Below are 15429 nucleotides of genomic sequence, written 5' to 3'. Positions count from 1 at the left end.
AGAGGGAGAAGCTAGAGGCAGAGGGAGAAGCTAGAGGAAGAGGGAGAAGCTAGAGGCAGAGGGAGGGGCAAGAAGCAAAGGGAGGGGCAAGAGGGAGGGGCTAGTGGCAGAGGGAGGGGCTAGTGGCAGAGGGGGAGGCTAGAAGCCCAGCTCCACCTTTCTCTTCTATTTGCATAGATTCTCCTCAGTAACAGCCACCATCTCATATCTCAGTAATGGGAAAGTCTTCATTGAATACAGATTTTACTTCAAAATTGAGAATTTTGATGACGACAAATTTTGGAAGAGGAAAAAAAAGCAGATTTGTCTGATAAGATATATTACACAATTGCTTATTTTCATGTATATTATTGATTTATAAAATTAATACGACGGTTATGCTTTGAGTCGTTTTTTCCCCCTATATACACTTCATTCTTCATGCATAGACTCATAGGTTCATATTCCAAATGCCAAAAAAATGGATGCCTCGTCTATGGAAATCATGCAGCAATTACACAATACCCTATGGCTGAAACAGAACATCAGTGCATTAGCAAGCAGCACGCTCAGGCTCATAGAGAAGACCAAAAGGTCACAATAGAATATCCAGTGGAAAGGATTGCAGTCTCTGACCACAGATCAGCTTTATTTCCTCATAATTAGGTTATGAATAAACCATTCACATAAAGCGATATTGGCAATCACTATCCAAATGATTCACATGGACTGTGGTTTGGGGAATTGAAAACAGGAAAGTTTTCTGAATAGAAGTTTATGGAGGAGGACTAACTTTACCTTGCTCTTTTAGAAAATGTTTATTTAATATTGGTACTGGTCGTTTGAAAAGGGAAAAAAATGCAAGTTCTTCAATCTTAAAAAAAAAAAATTAAAAAAAATGAAATCAAGGTTATGGCAAAGTTCACAACATTCACAGATTAGAAGTGAGTAAAAGCAGTATAAACAATAATATACTGTAAAAAGAATAACCGGCCTCATACAGACAACGAAAAATAAAATCTTAAATGCGCAAGTTTTCAAAATCCGAAATCTCTGCTGTTATCTGGAATTTCTCAGCTTAACAACTCCCTATATGACACTTCTGGAAAATATCTATGGAAACTGAAGAAACTGAACGGCTCCGAAGAGTCTGAACTGCCAGTCATTGTTTTCCTTTATAAATTAAATCTATCGTTTAAATTACGTTTTTTGTCCGCTTGTTGCTCCAAAAACTAAACAGGTCAGGTTAAGTATCCACACATAGTAACGTAAATTGTAACTAGAGCATAGCGGTGTGTGGAAAAAGGCACTAGGCACCCAATTATAATAAATTAAGCAGCCAGCGTATACAAAATATATTATTTTATTAATTGTCCAAAACAAACTACATGCATTAAAAATACAATTTAAAAACTGCAACAAAAAAGTGCAATATCACCAAAATGATATACGTGAAGGCCCAAACCTTCTCCCTGGATCGACATACAATGTACTACACATGAATCAATTTACTAGTGGTGCTCGTAATTTGTGATAGTGATCATGCATCATTAAGGATAACCCCGTGCAAGGAGTTAGGAAGAGCTACACCGGTAGAAATGTGGGTTTTTTTATGTTGGGATATCAGTTGACTACTGGGGAAACCAAACACCCATTAGAAACGAATGGTAAAAATAATTAAAGGTCCCTTAAAGGGAATGTGTCAGGTGATTTTGTAGTACAATACTAATATCTGTAAATAGGGCTTAAGGAGACCTTTAAGAATCAATAACTTTTTTTTAACTCTCCTCTTCCTGTTATCCTGTTGTAAGCTCCGTAGAATTCAGTGTCACGTAGTATCTAGTCAAGCATATGTAAATACAAACTGCATATGTATGGATAGTAAATGTACAGTGGTGGGAGATGGGAGCAGTGAATATGTAAATTCTATTTACATACACTTGACTAGCATGCATGAGACACTGAATTCTATGGTACTTACAGCAGGATAACAGGATAAGGTAGAGCAATAAAACTTACTGATCCTGAAAGGTCTCCTCAAGAGGTGGGTTCACTACTCTGCCAAAGTGGCTACATCCTTGTGAAACTGGTAGGAAGGCTTTTTCTAAATACCTTGTTCAGCCAATTTTGCTTCTGAGCGGTGTTATTGCAGTCCGCTCATCCTCATGAAGTGAACCCCCAGGCTCCGTGACCTCTCAGATTCGGTGATGTCACATCAACTTCCAGCTGAACCGACATGACTGAGGTGGCCCCAGTCTCCCTGAGTAACTGGGCTGTAAGGAGAGTTTCACAGCAGAGCATCGCTCCCGCGCGTGTTGCTCTGCAGTGAAGGAGAACCGTGCGACTTGCTATGCAGGGACGTTGGGCTGTGATGAGCAGTGAAATGCCACCCACAGCCCAGTCACTCAGGAAGACGGGCCGGGCTCGGTGATGTCAGGTTAACTGTAAGTTGACGTGATATCACCGGATTTCAGAGGTCACGGAGCCCAGACGGGGTCACTTCACCGGAATGAGTGGACCACAATTGTGCCGCACAGAGGCTGAACAAGGTATATGAAAAAAATACTTCTCTATCAGTTTTATAGAAATGTGGCCACTATTGCAGAGTAGTGAACCACCCCTTTAAGCCTTAAAGATAAAATTAGTATTGTACTACAAAATCACCTGACAGATTCCCTTTAAGAGGAAGGTTAAAAAGTCACAGAATAAACTCTGCCAAAGTCCTCCCAAGAAGCCAACAGGAAAATATGTAATAAATTATAATTATATCATACATATAATGATATGTTCATCTACTTTATAGTGGCTGTGTACTCACGTAAACTACAACAAAATTTGGTTTCTCAGTGTGGTTTTTGGAGGTAAAATGTGACAGACACATTTGTATTCAAGAAAACAGTTGGGATCAGCCAAACGTTATGCAAATGTTAACGTTGGATGTATTGGAGTTCAAGATCGCAATGCTGCAAGTCTACAGTGCTCGCTAGACATGATGGAGCTGCCTGGTCATAAAAACTGGAACACGCATCAATCTGAGGGACACCAGTCATCTTCCTCTTCAGCATCTGACCCCTTCTTCCGATTCTTTTTCTCTCTTTTATTTCATCTGGCTAATCTCATTTTCTTAGTCTGAAGGTTCTACACGACCATTTAGGCACACACGTGGATTTCTGTAGACTTGTACTAGTCCTGAGTCTCCCGAGTCATGTAATATACTTGGCTGTGAAGAACAATCATGTATTGTGCTGTGTTACTAGAAAAAAAAGGATAATTCAGTGGAGATTTTTTTCTGTAAAAGGCTTACAGTGGCGCAAAAATAAATTATAACAAAGTAGCGATACTCACCCTCAACTCTGTCCCCAGGTTTTTGTTCTGAGCACAGGAGACTTGGATTCCAGTGGTGTGTCATTTACTGGGTTGTTTGCTGCAGTTTTGATAAAATAGCTTCCTTTGCTGCAGATGTAGCAGTTCTCAATGCTGAGCTCTGTATAACCCCGCCCACACCACTGATTGGCTGGTTTCTGTGTGCACTGTACATAGGCAGAAACTTGCCAATCAGTGGTGGGGGCGAGGTTAAACAAGGCTCATGAATATGGAGGACTACATGGCAGCAGGTTTATTAGTCCTAAAGTGATAATCTTAAGCTGATATCAGTGAATTTATGAAAACTACAAGAAGCAGCCCAGTAAGGGATACATCTCTGGAATCAGGGTCTCTTTCCTTAGAACATACTGCACTTAGATTAGGAGTAAAACACCTGATAAAGGATTCCCTTTAAGATCCTTCCCCATTACAAGTAGCTGGCCCCCAATGGTCCTCCTGACCACCTGGTTCTGATACACAGCAAATACCTACTCAGTCGATAACTGGCCTGAATGGTGACATGCCTCAGATATGGATTGGTTAAGGTGGCATTTCTTGCTTTTTCGTATGTGTCAATAGGAGACCAGGTGGCAGGGACCATTGGGGACTGGGTAATCCTCTGAATAAGAGCTATGCAGAACAGCTCAGGGTGAGTTATCACTTTTTAATTTTCTAACCAGCCATTTGTAAAAAAATAAATTATTTTGCTCAATGTATGTTGACCTATATAAAGTGGTATCTATACTGTATATATGTATCACAATAGTGTGTCATTATGTTTGATGTGGCTCCTGCTATTCTTGTGTGCCTACCATTAGTCTCACTACAGTAAGTGAATGTTCTCGGATGTGAAGCTAAATTTGTATACAAGTAAATGAGATCTCTCGAGGCGCTTTAGAGATGTTCACAATTACAGCAGACATATAAAGGAGTATTTTCTGTCATTGCTATTAATTTCTGTGGAAATGATGAGTGAGCTAAAAGTCAGACGCGCACGAGGTCATCTTTCACCGTACACTTGGACATGCGCCAGGGATTTGCGATGATGTAATTATTCAAAGTCTACATCCTGTTTCTCCAGTTTTATTTTGATAATATTGGAGTACGCAGCTCTAAAGAAGTGTATGCGGCACATGAAGAAAAGACCACTATATACCACACAACAAAAAAACCCAGCAAAAGTAAAGCTACGCATATATTAACGATGTACAGGAAACCCCCCCAAGCGTCCATTCAGATGACGCAGTTATGGCTCATGCCATGATGCATAAATTTACAAATGTTTTCAAAGTTAATTGTCAACTTCAAGTGGTTTTAGCACATGTTCACATGGCATCTGTAAGATGCCAGAGTTAAGGGTGCTTTACACGCTGCGACATCGCTAACGATATCGGGGTCACGTCGTTAGTGACGCACATCCGGCGCATCACAGCGTGTGAAACCTATGAACGACCTTAAACGATCACAAAAGAGGCAAAAATCGTTGGTCTGTGACACGTCGTTTATTTACCAAAAATTGTTGTCTGGTCAGTAGCGAGGTTGTTTGTCGTTCCTGCGGCAGCACACATCGCTATGTGTGACACCGCATGAACAAGGAACAACTTCGTACCTGCGGCCGCACGCAATGAGGAAGTAAGGAGGTGGGCGGGATGTTCGTCCCACTCATCTCCGCCCCTCTGCTTCTATTGGACGGCTGCCGTGTCGTTGCACGAACCGCCCCCTTAGAAAAAAGGCGGTTCGCCAGCCAGAGTGACGTCACAGGGAAGGTAAGTCCGTGTGACAGGTGTAAACAATGTTGTACGCCATGGGCAGCGATTTGCCCGTGACGCACAACTGACGGGGGTGGGTACGCTCGCTAGCAATATCGATAGCGATATTGCATCGTGTAAAGTACCCTTTACTGCATAATTTTTCTAGAAAAAGAAACTCCTGAAGCATTTTCTTAGGGATCTTTACTGTCATTATGGTGGCGGCTTTGCTGCCGAAGTCTTTTCACATTATAAATAAAAATGGTGGCTTCTAAGTGGAAGCCATCTAAAAAAAATGGTAAGGTCACTTGCATTAGCAGCTTCACAACTTTCTAGGACAGAAGAGGGTAAAAGAAGTAACGAAAAATGGCACAAATGTGCACAGCATAGTGTGTGGATGATGTTCATTGTTTTTGGCCATTATTTAAGGTCTTTTTCAGGCGGGTTGTAGGCATAATCTGCCTGAAAAAGAAGCAATGTGCACATACAGTGGAGGAAATAATTATTTGATCCCTTGCTAATTTTGTAAGTTTGCCCACTGACAAAGACATGAACAGTCTATTATTTTAAGGGTAGGTTAATTTTATCAGTGAGAGATAGAATATCGAAAATAAAATCCAGAAAATCACATTGTATAAATTATATATACGGTATTTATTTGTATTTTGCAGAGAGAAATGAGTATTTGATCCCCTACGAAGCATTAAGGCTATGTGCCCACAGGACAATGTACCCGCAAATTTTTCCAGGGCTGTGGAGTCGGAGTCGTGGAGTCGGAGTCGGAGCTCATTTTGGTGGAGTCGGAGTCGGTATAAAATGCACCGACTCCGACTCCTAAAATATATAATAAATTGGGGACAGGAGTGCAATGCAGAATGTGCTGAATATTTTACTAAATAATAACATTTAGTATAATGCTTATATTTAAGTGAAACATTTATTGTAGTACAATGTGAACATCAGACATTTAATTGTTTTTATGATACAATAATCAAGATATTTGGATAGAACATAAAATATTTATTGGAATACAACTTTAGAACACAAAAAACTAATAAATTGTAAATATGTAATATATATATATATTATATATATATATATATATATATTACATATACATATATATATATATACAGTGTATATACACACACACAAGATATATATGTAATCTACTGTATATTACATAGTGTATTACATATTTACAATTTATTACAGTTTTTTGTGTTCTAAAGTTGTATTCCAATAAATATATTTTATGTTCTATCCAAATATCTTGATTATTGTATCATAAAAATTATTAAATGTCTGATGTTCACATACACATATTCATGTACTACAATAAATTTTTCACCTAACTATAAGCAATATATGTAGGAGTCGGAGTCGGAGCCGGAGTCGGAGTCGGAGCCGGTGCAAGAGAATTTGAGGAGTCGGAGTCGGAGTCGAAGGTTTGGCTTACAGACTCCACAGCCCTGAATTTTTCCGCGGAAAACCTGCGGTTTTATCTGGATTTTCTAGATAAATCCGCAGGTTTTAGCAAGTACAGGCACTCTATGTTATCCTATGGCAGATGGGGAGTGTCTGTATCAATGCTGCAGTATGTGCGGCTGCGGAATATGCAACGGATGTCCGTGAGGCTGGACTTAACTACATGTGACTTATTACTGCGAAAATACCTGCGGATGTCCCGCCTCTCCACTATGGAGATAGAGGCTGGGTCTTCCGCAAGTAAGTCGCATGAATATCCGCAGGTTTACCGCAGATATTTTGCTGGAATCCAGCAGCAATGGATCGCTGTGGATTCCGGGGAGCTGCTGTGGGAAACCTGCGGACGTACCTGCGGAAATATCTGCCGGTACATAGTCTCGTGGGCACATATTTTGAGAATTATTACCAGATATAGATCAATATACAGCAAAGTGGTAATAAATTAAAAATTAACTTTTAATTAAATCTATTAAAATCGACTCAAGGTCTAATATTCACCTGTTCAAAAGTGCAATAACCACATAACATGGACAAACACAGACAAATTGGGTATTCAATTCCAGGAAATATTCAGCATATAGCAAAATTTCACCAGAGAAGATATTATAAATCAGATATCATTTACTCTTATGGTATCTCACTATCAATGCTCTTGTCCAAAGGGTAGTGTAATTTACACACAATATGTGATTTTTTAGTACCTCAAATTGTTGTATATAGTAAATGATATCTGCTCGGGTTCGGCATATTGTGGAACGGATAGACAGATTGCTGGGTCGGGCTGGGGAAAACCCAGCGGTCATGGTGCACATTGGTACTAATGACAAAGTTAGAGGCAGGTGGAAGGTCCTTAAAAATGATTACAGGGAACTAGGAGAGAAGCTGAAGTCCAGGACCTCCAAGGTGGTGTTTTCAGAAATACTACCGGTGCCACGAGCGTCACTAGAAAGACAGCGGGAGCTTAGGGAGATAAATATGTGGCTTAGAAATTGGTGCAGGAAGGAAGGGTTCGGGTTCATGGAGAACTGGGCCGACTTCTCAGTCGGCTACAGGCTCTACGGTAGGGACGGGCTGCACCTCAATGGGGAAGGTGCAGCTGTGCTGGGGGAGAAAATGGTCAGACGGATGGAGGAGCTTTTAAACTAGGATCGGGGGGGAGGGAGGGTAGTGGAGCAAATAAGGGGATAGATAGAGCAGATAGAGACAGGGAGACGGTAGGGGTCAATGAAGGATTAGGGGGGGATGGGACATACAAGGAACGTAGGGAGGCTAGGAGTAATAAAGGTGTTAATAGGATTAAATGTCTACTGGCAAATGCAAGAAGTCTTGCAAACAAAATGAATGAATTAGAGACTCTTATGTCAACCATGGATTATGATGTGGTGGGCATTACGGAAACCTGGCTGGATGAAAGCCATGACTGGGTGACAAACATACAGGGTTATAGTACATTTAGGAAGGACAGGAAAGGCCAAAAAGGTGGTGGGGTGTGTATATTTATTAAATCTAACCTAAAACCTGTGTTGTATGATGACATTGAGGGGAACAGCAACAATGTAGAGTCAGTATGGGTAAATGTACATGGGGAGGGGAATAATGGAAAAATGCTAATTGGAGTTTGCTATAAGCCTCCTAACATACCTGAACAAATAGAGGGTGAAATGCTGGAACAAATTGAAAAGGCAGCTAATTATAATAATCGGGTTCTTATTATGGGGGATTTCAACTATCCAGACATTCAGTGGGACATAGAATCTTCTGGTTCTGCTAAAAGCTGTAAGTTCTTATCTACCATTCAAGACCATTTCCTCTCTCAGATGGTAGGTGAACCGACCAGGGGAGATAATTTGCTAGATCTGGTCCTGTCAAATAGACCGGATACAATTTCAGATCTACAGGTCCGGGAGCACTTGGGCACCAGCGATCATAATATGGTAAGCTTCAACATAATATTCAATAGAACATTTCAAAGGGGGAATGCTAAAACCTGGAATTTTAGGAAAGCTGATTTCAACAAATTAAGGGACGAACTTAAATGTGTAGATTGGGACAAAGTCATGGTAACTGGGGATACCGAACATAAATGGGGTAAGTTTAAGGATATACTACTAGAGTCCTGTAAAAAACGTATACCCTCTGGTAATAAAATGTCCAGGAATAAAAAGAAACCACTATGGATAAATAAGACTATACAAAGTATAATAAAACAAAAACAAAGGGCATTTAAAATCTTAAAGGCTGAGAATACAGAAATAGCATTGCAGGAGTATAAAGATATCAATAGGAAATGTAAAAAAGAAATCAAACAAGCAAAATTAGCTACTGAAACAAAAATCGCCAATGACATTAAAATAAATCCCAAAATCTTTTATAAATACATTAATGCCAAAAGGAAAACAAAGGATAGTATCGGCCCCTTAAAATATAATAAGTTAGTTATAGAGGACAAACAAAAGACTGAGATATTAAATAGGCATTTCTCATCTGTATTCACCAAGGAACTGACTGTACCAGGGATCATTCAACAAGTGAAAAATCAAAGTCCACCACCCGATATAATTAATTTAACACAAGATGAAGTACGCCTACGTCTGAGTAAATTAAACATTGACAAATCCCCAGGGCCAGATGGCATTCATCCACGAATATTGAGGGAATTGAGCTCCGTAATCAACAGACCGCTGTATCTCATCTTTTTAGACTCACTTGTAACAGGGTTGGTGCCTCAGGATTGGAGGATTGCTGATGTGGTACCGATATTTAAGAAAGGTAAGAGGGTAGATCCAGGCAACTACCATCCAGTAAGCCTGACATCAGTAGTATGCAAAGTTTTTGAGGGCATTTTAAGGGATGACATGCAAAAATATATTGCAGAAAATAATATAACAACTGACAAACAGCATGGATTCATGAAAGATAAGTCGTGTCTAACCAACCTGTTGGGGTTCTATGAGGGGGTAAGTTCAAACCTGGATATTGGTAATGCAGCTGATGTGATTTATTTGGACTTTGCAAAGGCATTTGATACTGTACCACATAATAGCCTTATACTAAAGCTCCAGAAGCAAGGACTAGGGGACACAATATGCAACTGGGTAAGGAATTGGCTAAAAGATAGGAAACAAAGAGTAGTCATAAATGGGACATTCTCTAAATGGGCTATAGTCAGCAGTGGGGTGCCGCAGGGATCTGTGCTTGGACCGATTCTTTTTAATCTCTTTATTAATGACCTTGTGGATGGGATTGATAGTACAGTGTCAGTCTTTGCCGATGACACCAAACTATGTAGGATATTAAAAACTGACCTGGATAGTACAATATTACAAAAAGATCTGGATAAGATGACAGAATGGGCAGATACTTGGCAAATGAGATTTAATGTTGATAAATGTAAAGTAATGCACCTAGGACGGAGTAATCCTATAGCTGCGTATACATTAAATGGAAGTAAACTCGGGACTACAGAACAGGAGAAGGACTTGGGTATTCTCATTACAAATAAGCTGAGCAGCAGCACTCAATGTCAAGCAGCAGCTGCTAAAGCAAACAAGATTTTAAGGTGTATAAAAAGAGAGATTAGATCCCGTGATCCCAACGTATTGTTACCCCTCTATAAATCACTTGTAAGGCCACATCTGGAATACGGGATCCAGTTTTGGGCTCCACATTTTAAAAAGGACATTCAGAAGTTAGAGTCAGTTCAAAGGCGGGCAACTAGACTATTACAAGGAATGGAAGGCCTCCCATATGATGACAGGTTGAAAAAGTTAGATATGTTTAGCTTAGAAAAAAGACGTCTCAGAGGAGATCTCATTTATATGTATAAATACATGTGTGGTCAATATAAAGGACTGGCACATGACTTATTTCTTCCAAAGACAATACTAAGGACCAGGGGGCACTCACTGCGAGTGGAAGAAAAGCGATTCCAACAGCTAAATAGGAAAGGGTTCTTTACAGTTAGAGCAGTCAGACTGTGGAATACACTACCACAAGAGGTAGTAATGGCAGATACTATAACAGCTTTTAAAAAAGGGCTGGATGATTTCCTCAGTACACAAAACATTGTTGGTTATAAATGGCTTAGTAACTAAATGTAGAACTGGTGGAGGAAGGTTGAACTAGATGGACCTAGGTCTTTTTTCAACCTAAGTAACTATGTAACTATGATTTATAATATCTTCTCCGGTGAAATGTTGCTATATACTGAATATCTCGTGGGCACATAGCCTAAAAGTTCTGGCTCCTACAGACCAGTTAGCCTCTCCTAATCAACTCATTACCTGCATTACAGACAGCTGTAAATTGTCACCTGTATAAGAGACTCATGTCCACACACTCAGTCAGACTCTAACCTCTACAACATGGGCAAGACCAAAGAGCTTTCTAAGGATGTCAGGGACAAAATCATATTCCTGCACAATGCTAGAATGGGCTACAAAACCATAAGTAAACATAGACCAAATAATTTAGAAGTGCATACGTGAAAACTTAAAGCAAAAAAACTCCTAAAGATCACAATTTTATTAAAATCCAAATTTTTTTTAAAAAAGGGGGAGGGGTAAATCCCAACACCTATGTTTCAAGAATTACAATTCAACCTTCAATAAAAAATTCGTACAGTACAAGGGAGGGGGGTGGGGGGGGCTAGCCCTTATATTGTCCTAAACTCGCCCCTTCCTTGCAGCGGAGGTTGGCACCCTATAGCCTGCGCAGTTGGCGCCCCCGCTCAACGACGACTATCCCTTCAGACCCTAATGCGACCCTAGCAGGTATAAAGGTGATAGTACTAGCAAGGATTAAATAATCCAACAATGAACCAACAATCAAATCTAATATATGAGTAGATGATAAGGATAAGCTAACCAATGTGATTAAATTGGGAATATAGCAGGGTGCAATGGCCCAAACAAATAACCACTCAGTTATTTTCAAGTGGTTTCAAACGGAAACCACCCGACGCGTTTCCCCTCATCTATCAGGTTCCTCAGGAGTGGATTAAGGCGTTAGTTCAAAGAAAAAGCGCTAATACATTAATAAATGCTGGTAGTCCTATGAAACACTGGGAATCAAATAATACCTGAATCTGTCCAATTCAAGGTCTCAATATCAAACTACCAGTATCCTGGCAACCATAACGCTATCAAGGGTTAATCACAGAATCTGTTCAAATAGCAATGGAGACAGGCTTAGAAAAGAACAAAGGTAGCCACCATTCAAAAAATAAGGTGTTAGCCACTTATCTTAAACTCCGTGTTCATCAGATGCAGGACATTCCTCAAAGGACTCCCTGGATGAAAAACGGATCCAGATTCCCTAAGGCCCCTTTCACATTGCATTTTTCCCTACGTCCACAGGTCCAGTCGGGGCATCCGTCCGGACCGCCCCTCCCCCACTGCAAAGCGTGCTCCAGACGCATGCGCCCGACGGGGCCATTCACTGTTATGGAGCGCCCTCCTCTCCTCTACGTTCGGGTGTCTGTCTGCAGAAACGTATATGTGCAAAAAATGGCACAAAACAGAGCACATGCTAACGCAGTGCGCTCCATAACAGTGAATGGCCCTGTCGGGTGCTTGCGTCCGGAGCACGCTTTGCAGAGTGGGGGAGGGGCAGTTCAGACGGATGCCCCGACGGGACCTGTGGACGTAGGGAAAAATGCAATGTGAAAGTAGCCTTATACAGCCATTTCTCGGTTCCTCGTGTCCTCACCCTCCAGCCCAGATGCGGTCAAACAATGAAGGTGCAAGTTCAAGGGGAAAAGGAAACGCCCACATACAAATCGCAGGTTTCTAAAGACATACCTTATCTGATGTCACCTGCAGTGGATTCAATTAACCCCTCGGTGCCTATTCATCCTTAGAACATGTGCTCCAGCGGGGCACGCATGTCCGGATGCATCACTTCCGCATTGTGGTATACTGCGGTCACGTGATCGGGGAATCCCCAATGACGCGACTTCGCGCATGCGCACAGCCTGCATCCCAGTCTGGAACGCATACAGGGAGGCACCGATGCACACAGTCACCACCCGCATCCTGCCATCAGCGCCTTCCTATCAGACATGCGCAGAAAAAAGAAAGTACTCAGTCGCTAGAGGCTTATAAGATAACAACAGACCTCTTAAAGCACAGTGTTTTATTGTAAATTGAGGGGGTCAGAAAGTTCAAGCAAGGAGGTATGTCAGAAGGGGAGAAAGAGAACAAGAGGATAATGGAAACCGTTAATCCCATTAATAATAACACAGATGGCTAAAGATTACACCTAGAATTAAGGTAAATAAATAGAGCCAGATCCCTTGCGGAACAATGGGCATGACAGGAAACAGACTATGAAAATTGGTCAGGGCAGTGGGCCAGACACAAAGGACACAAATAGAATATACTAAAAAAATTAAAAATATGAAATAGTGAAACCTAAAGAAAGCAGCCAAAGTGTAGCTGTTCCGTTGAGGCCAGATGGATTCACAGTCCGCATCCTGTGAATTCACTGGGCCTCCCTCTGCAGAATTAGTCTGTCCCAGTTACCACCCCTGTCCGGTGGTGGGACTACCTCAATAGCATTAAAGGCAAAACAGTCCAGGCTACCCCCATGCTCCATCCTAACATGCCTCGAAATAGGGGTATCCCTAGCATTTCTGATGTCCCCAATGTGATCACCTATCCGTTTTTTAAAATTCATGTTTAGTCTTCCCTATATATTCCTTCCTGTAATCACATTTAAAGAGGTAAACAACACCGACCGTACTACAATTGGCAAAATGCCTATTGTTGTACACTCTCTCTGTTGTCTCACTGAGGAAATGATCTCCCCGTTTCACGTATTTACAGAAGGTGCATCTCCTGCACCTAAAAGTGCCCACTCTTCTGTTATCAAGCCACGTCGATCCAGAGGGAGAAGAATAGTTACTATGGACCAGCCTGTCTCGAATGGTCCAACCTCGTCTAATTGTGATAGATGGAGAAGGGGCTATAGAGTCAGCAATATCTGGATCAGCCTTTAATATATCCCAGTATTTGCTGATAATCCGTAATAATGCTTACTTCCTCTGAATGATCATCGAAATCCTCGATGATCCTCATCACTTGGGTAGCATTGTTAGCTCTCGTCTGCAAAGTGGCACTTCTCGGTGTTTCGACTGCATTGTTGTAGGCTGCACTGAGAACCTGATCTGGATAAACCCTGTATAATAACCTCTTTCTCAGATCTTTTGCTTGGTGGTAAAAATCCATGTCAGAGGAACAGTTTCTTCTCATCCGAAGATATTGTCCTCTCGGTATGCCTCTCCTCAAGCTCAAGGGATGATGGCTTTGCCAGTGGAGAAAGCTATTTGTTGATGTGGGCTTGCGGAAAGTCCTGGTTTGGAGTTTTCCTTGAGCACCCCTGAAGATTGATATATCCAAAAAATCAATTCTATCCTTTTTGAAGTCCGAGGTAAATCTCAGACCCAATTTATTCTTGTTTAAATCATCCACAAACCTATTGAATTCTCCTTCCCCACCTGACCACAATACCAGCACATCATCGATATAACGCCCCCAGAATGTTATATGGGGGCCCCACCATTATGTCTCCTCACTAAAAACAATGGTGTCCACCCACCAGCCCAGGTACAGGTTAGCATATGTGGGAGCACATGGGCTCCCCATTGCTGTACCCCTGAGCTGGTGGAAAAACCTCCCATCGAATCTAAAGATATTGTGCTTGAGGATAAAGTCAAGAAGGACAGTCACAAATTTATTATGTGCAGCAAACTGTGTACCTCTCGTGCTGAGAAAGTGCTCCACCGCAATGATACCCAGTTCATGTGGGATACAACTATAGAGAGTCTCAACATCAATTGAAGCAAAGAAGACATCATCCCCAATCACCACATCCTCCAGTTTCATAAGCAAGTCCGAGGTATCTCGCAAAAATGAGGGTAGTGCTGTGACAAAGTTTCTCAGCACCCTGTCCACATAGATGCTGCTATTCTGTGTAAAGGAGTCGATCCCCGACACTATCGGACGTCCACGCAAGAGGTCCACCCCCTTTTGCACCTTTGGCAGAGAGCAAAAGACTGGTAACACTGGAAATTTTGAGTACATAAAATCCATTTCACTTTTTGAAATCAGTTTCTGATTCAAAGCTTCTTCGAGCAATGAATAGAGTACCTGGTTAAACCCCACAGTCGGATCTCTCCTCATAATTCCATATGTGTCCCTATTGTCCAAAATGTCAGCACATCTTTTTATACTGGCTGTGGGTCATGGTCATAACCAGGTTGTCGCCTTTGTCAGATGGCTTTATGACAATTGCATCATCCCTCAATGTGTCCAATGCCTCCCTCTCCTTCACCTTAAGATTCCCAAAAACCTTAAGTAAGAAGCTGGGTGAGAAGGAGACAACTGTTGGTTAGTAAGAAAATGGAAGAAATACAAAATGAGTGTCAATCGACATCAATCTGGGGCTCCATGCAAAATCTCACCTTGTGGGGTATCCAAGATCATGAGGAATGTGAGAGATCAGCCTAAAACTACATGGGGGGAACTTGTTAATGATCTGACGGCAGCTGGGACCACTGTCACCAAGAAAACCATTGGTAACACATTACGCCGTAATGGATTAAAATCCTGCAGTTCCGCTAGCAAGATTGGCCCATTTCCTATTGCGTACGCCTAAGGCCAGGGGAGGCCTGGGCCTCCCAGACCTTAAAATTTACTACCTCACTGCACACTTGGCTAAAGTGATATATTGGTGCAGACATTCTTCCACTTATCTATGGGTGTCAATTGAGCAGAGCATTTCTGATAATCCACTGGCCGCTCTCCCGTGGATCCCCATCTCTCAATCTCTGTCCTGAAGTGTCATCCCA

General features: G+C 41.5%; 1 protein-coding gene across 6 annotated transcripts in view; it reads right to left on the bottom strand.

The window, feature by feature from the left end:
- CLEC16A (C-type lectin domain containing 16A) overlaps window positions 1-15429 on the bottom strand; it is a 429136-nt gene that overhangs the window by 98589 nt on the left and 315118 nt on the right. Inside the window, exon 22 of one of the 6 annotated variants that reach the window (XM_075317922.1) lies at window positions 1358-3232. The exons of 4 other annotated variants lie outside the window; for them this stretch is intronic. In XM_075317922.1, the coding sequence (XP_075174037.1) occupies window positions 3213-3232 (20 nt within the window). In that variant the 3' untranslated portion in view covers window positions 1358-3212. Of the gene's footprint in view, window positions 1-1357; window positions 3233-15429 lie in introns of those variants that run through there. One more of the 6 variants, XM_075317923.1, reaches the window with a different exon arrangement.

This window comes from Anomaloglossus baeobatrachus, chromosome 7 (assembly GCF_048569485.1).
Source record: "Anomaloglossus baeobatrachus isolate aAnoBae1 chromosome 7, aAnoBae1.hap1, whole genome shotgun sequence".
NCBI lineage: Eukaryota > Metazoa > Chordata > Amphibia > Anura > Aromobatidae > Anomaloglossus > Anomaloglossus baeobatrachus.
Note: the sequence above shows the minus strand (reverse complement) of the source record. Positions and strands in the feature narration are given on the sequence as shown.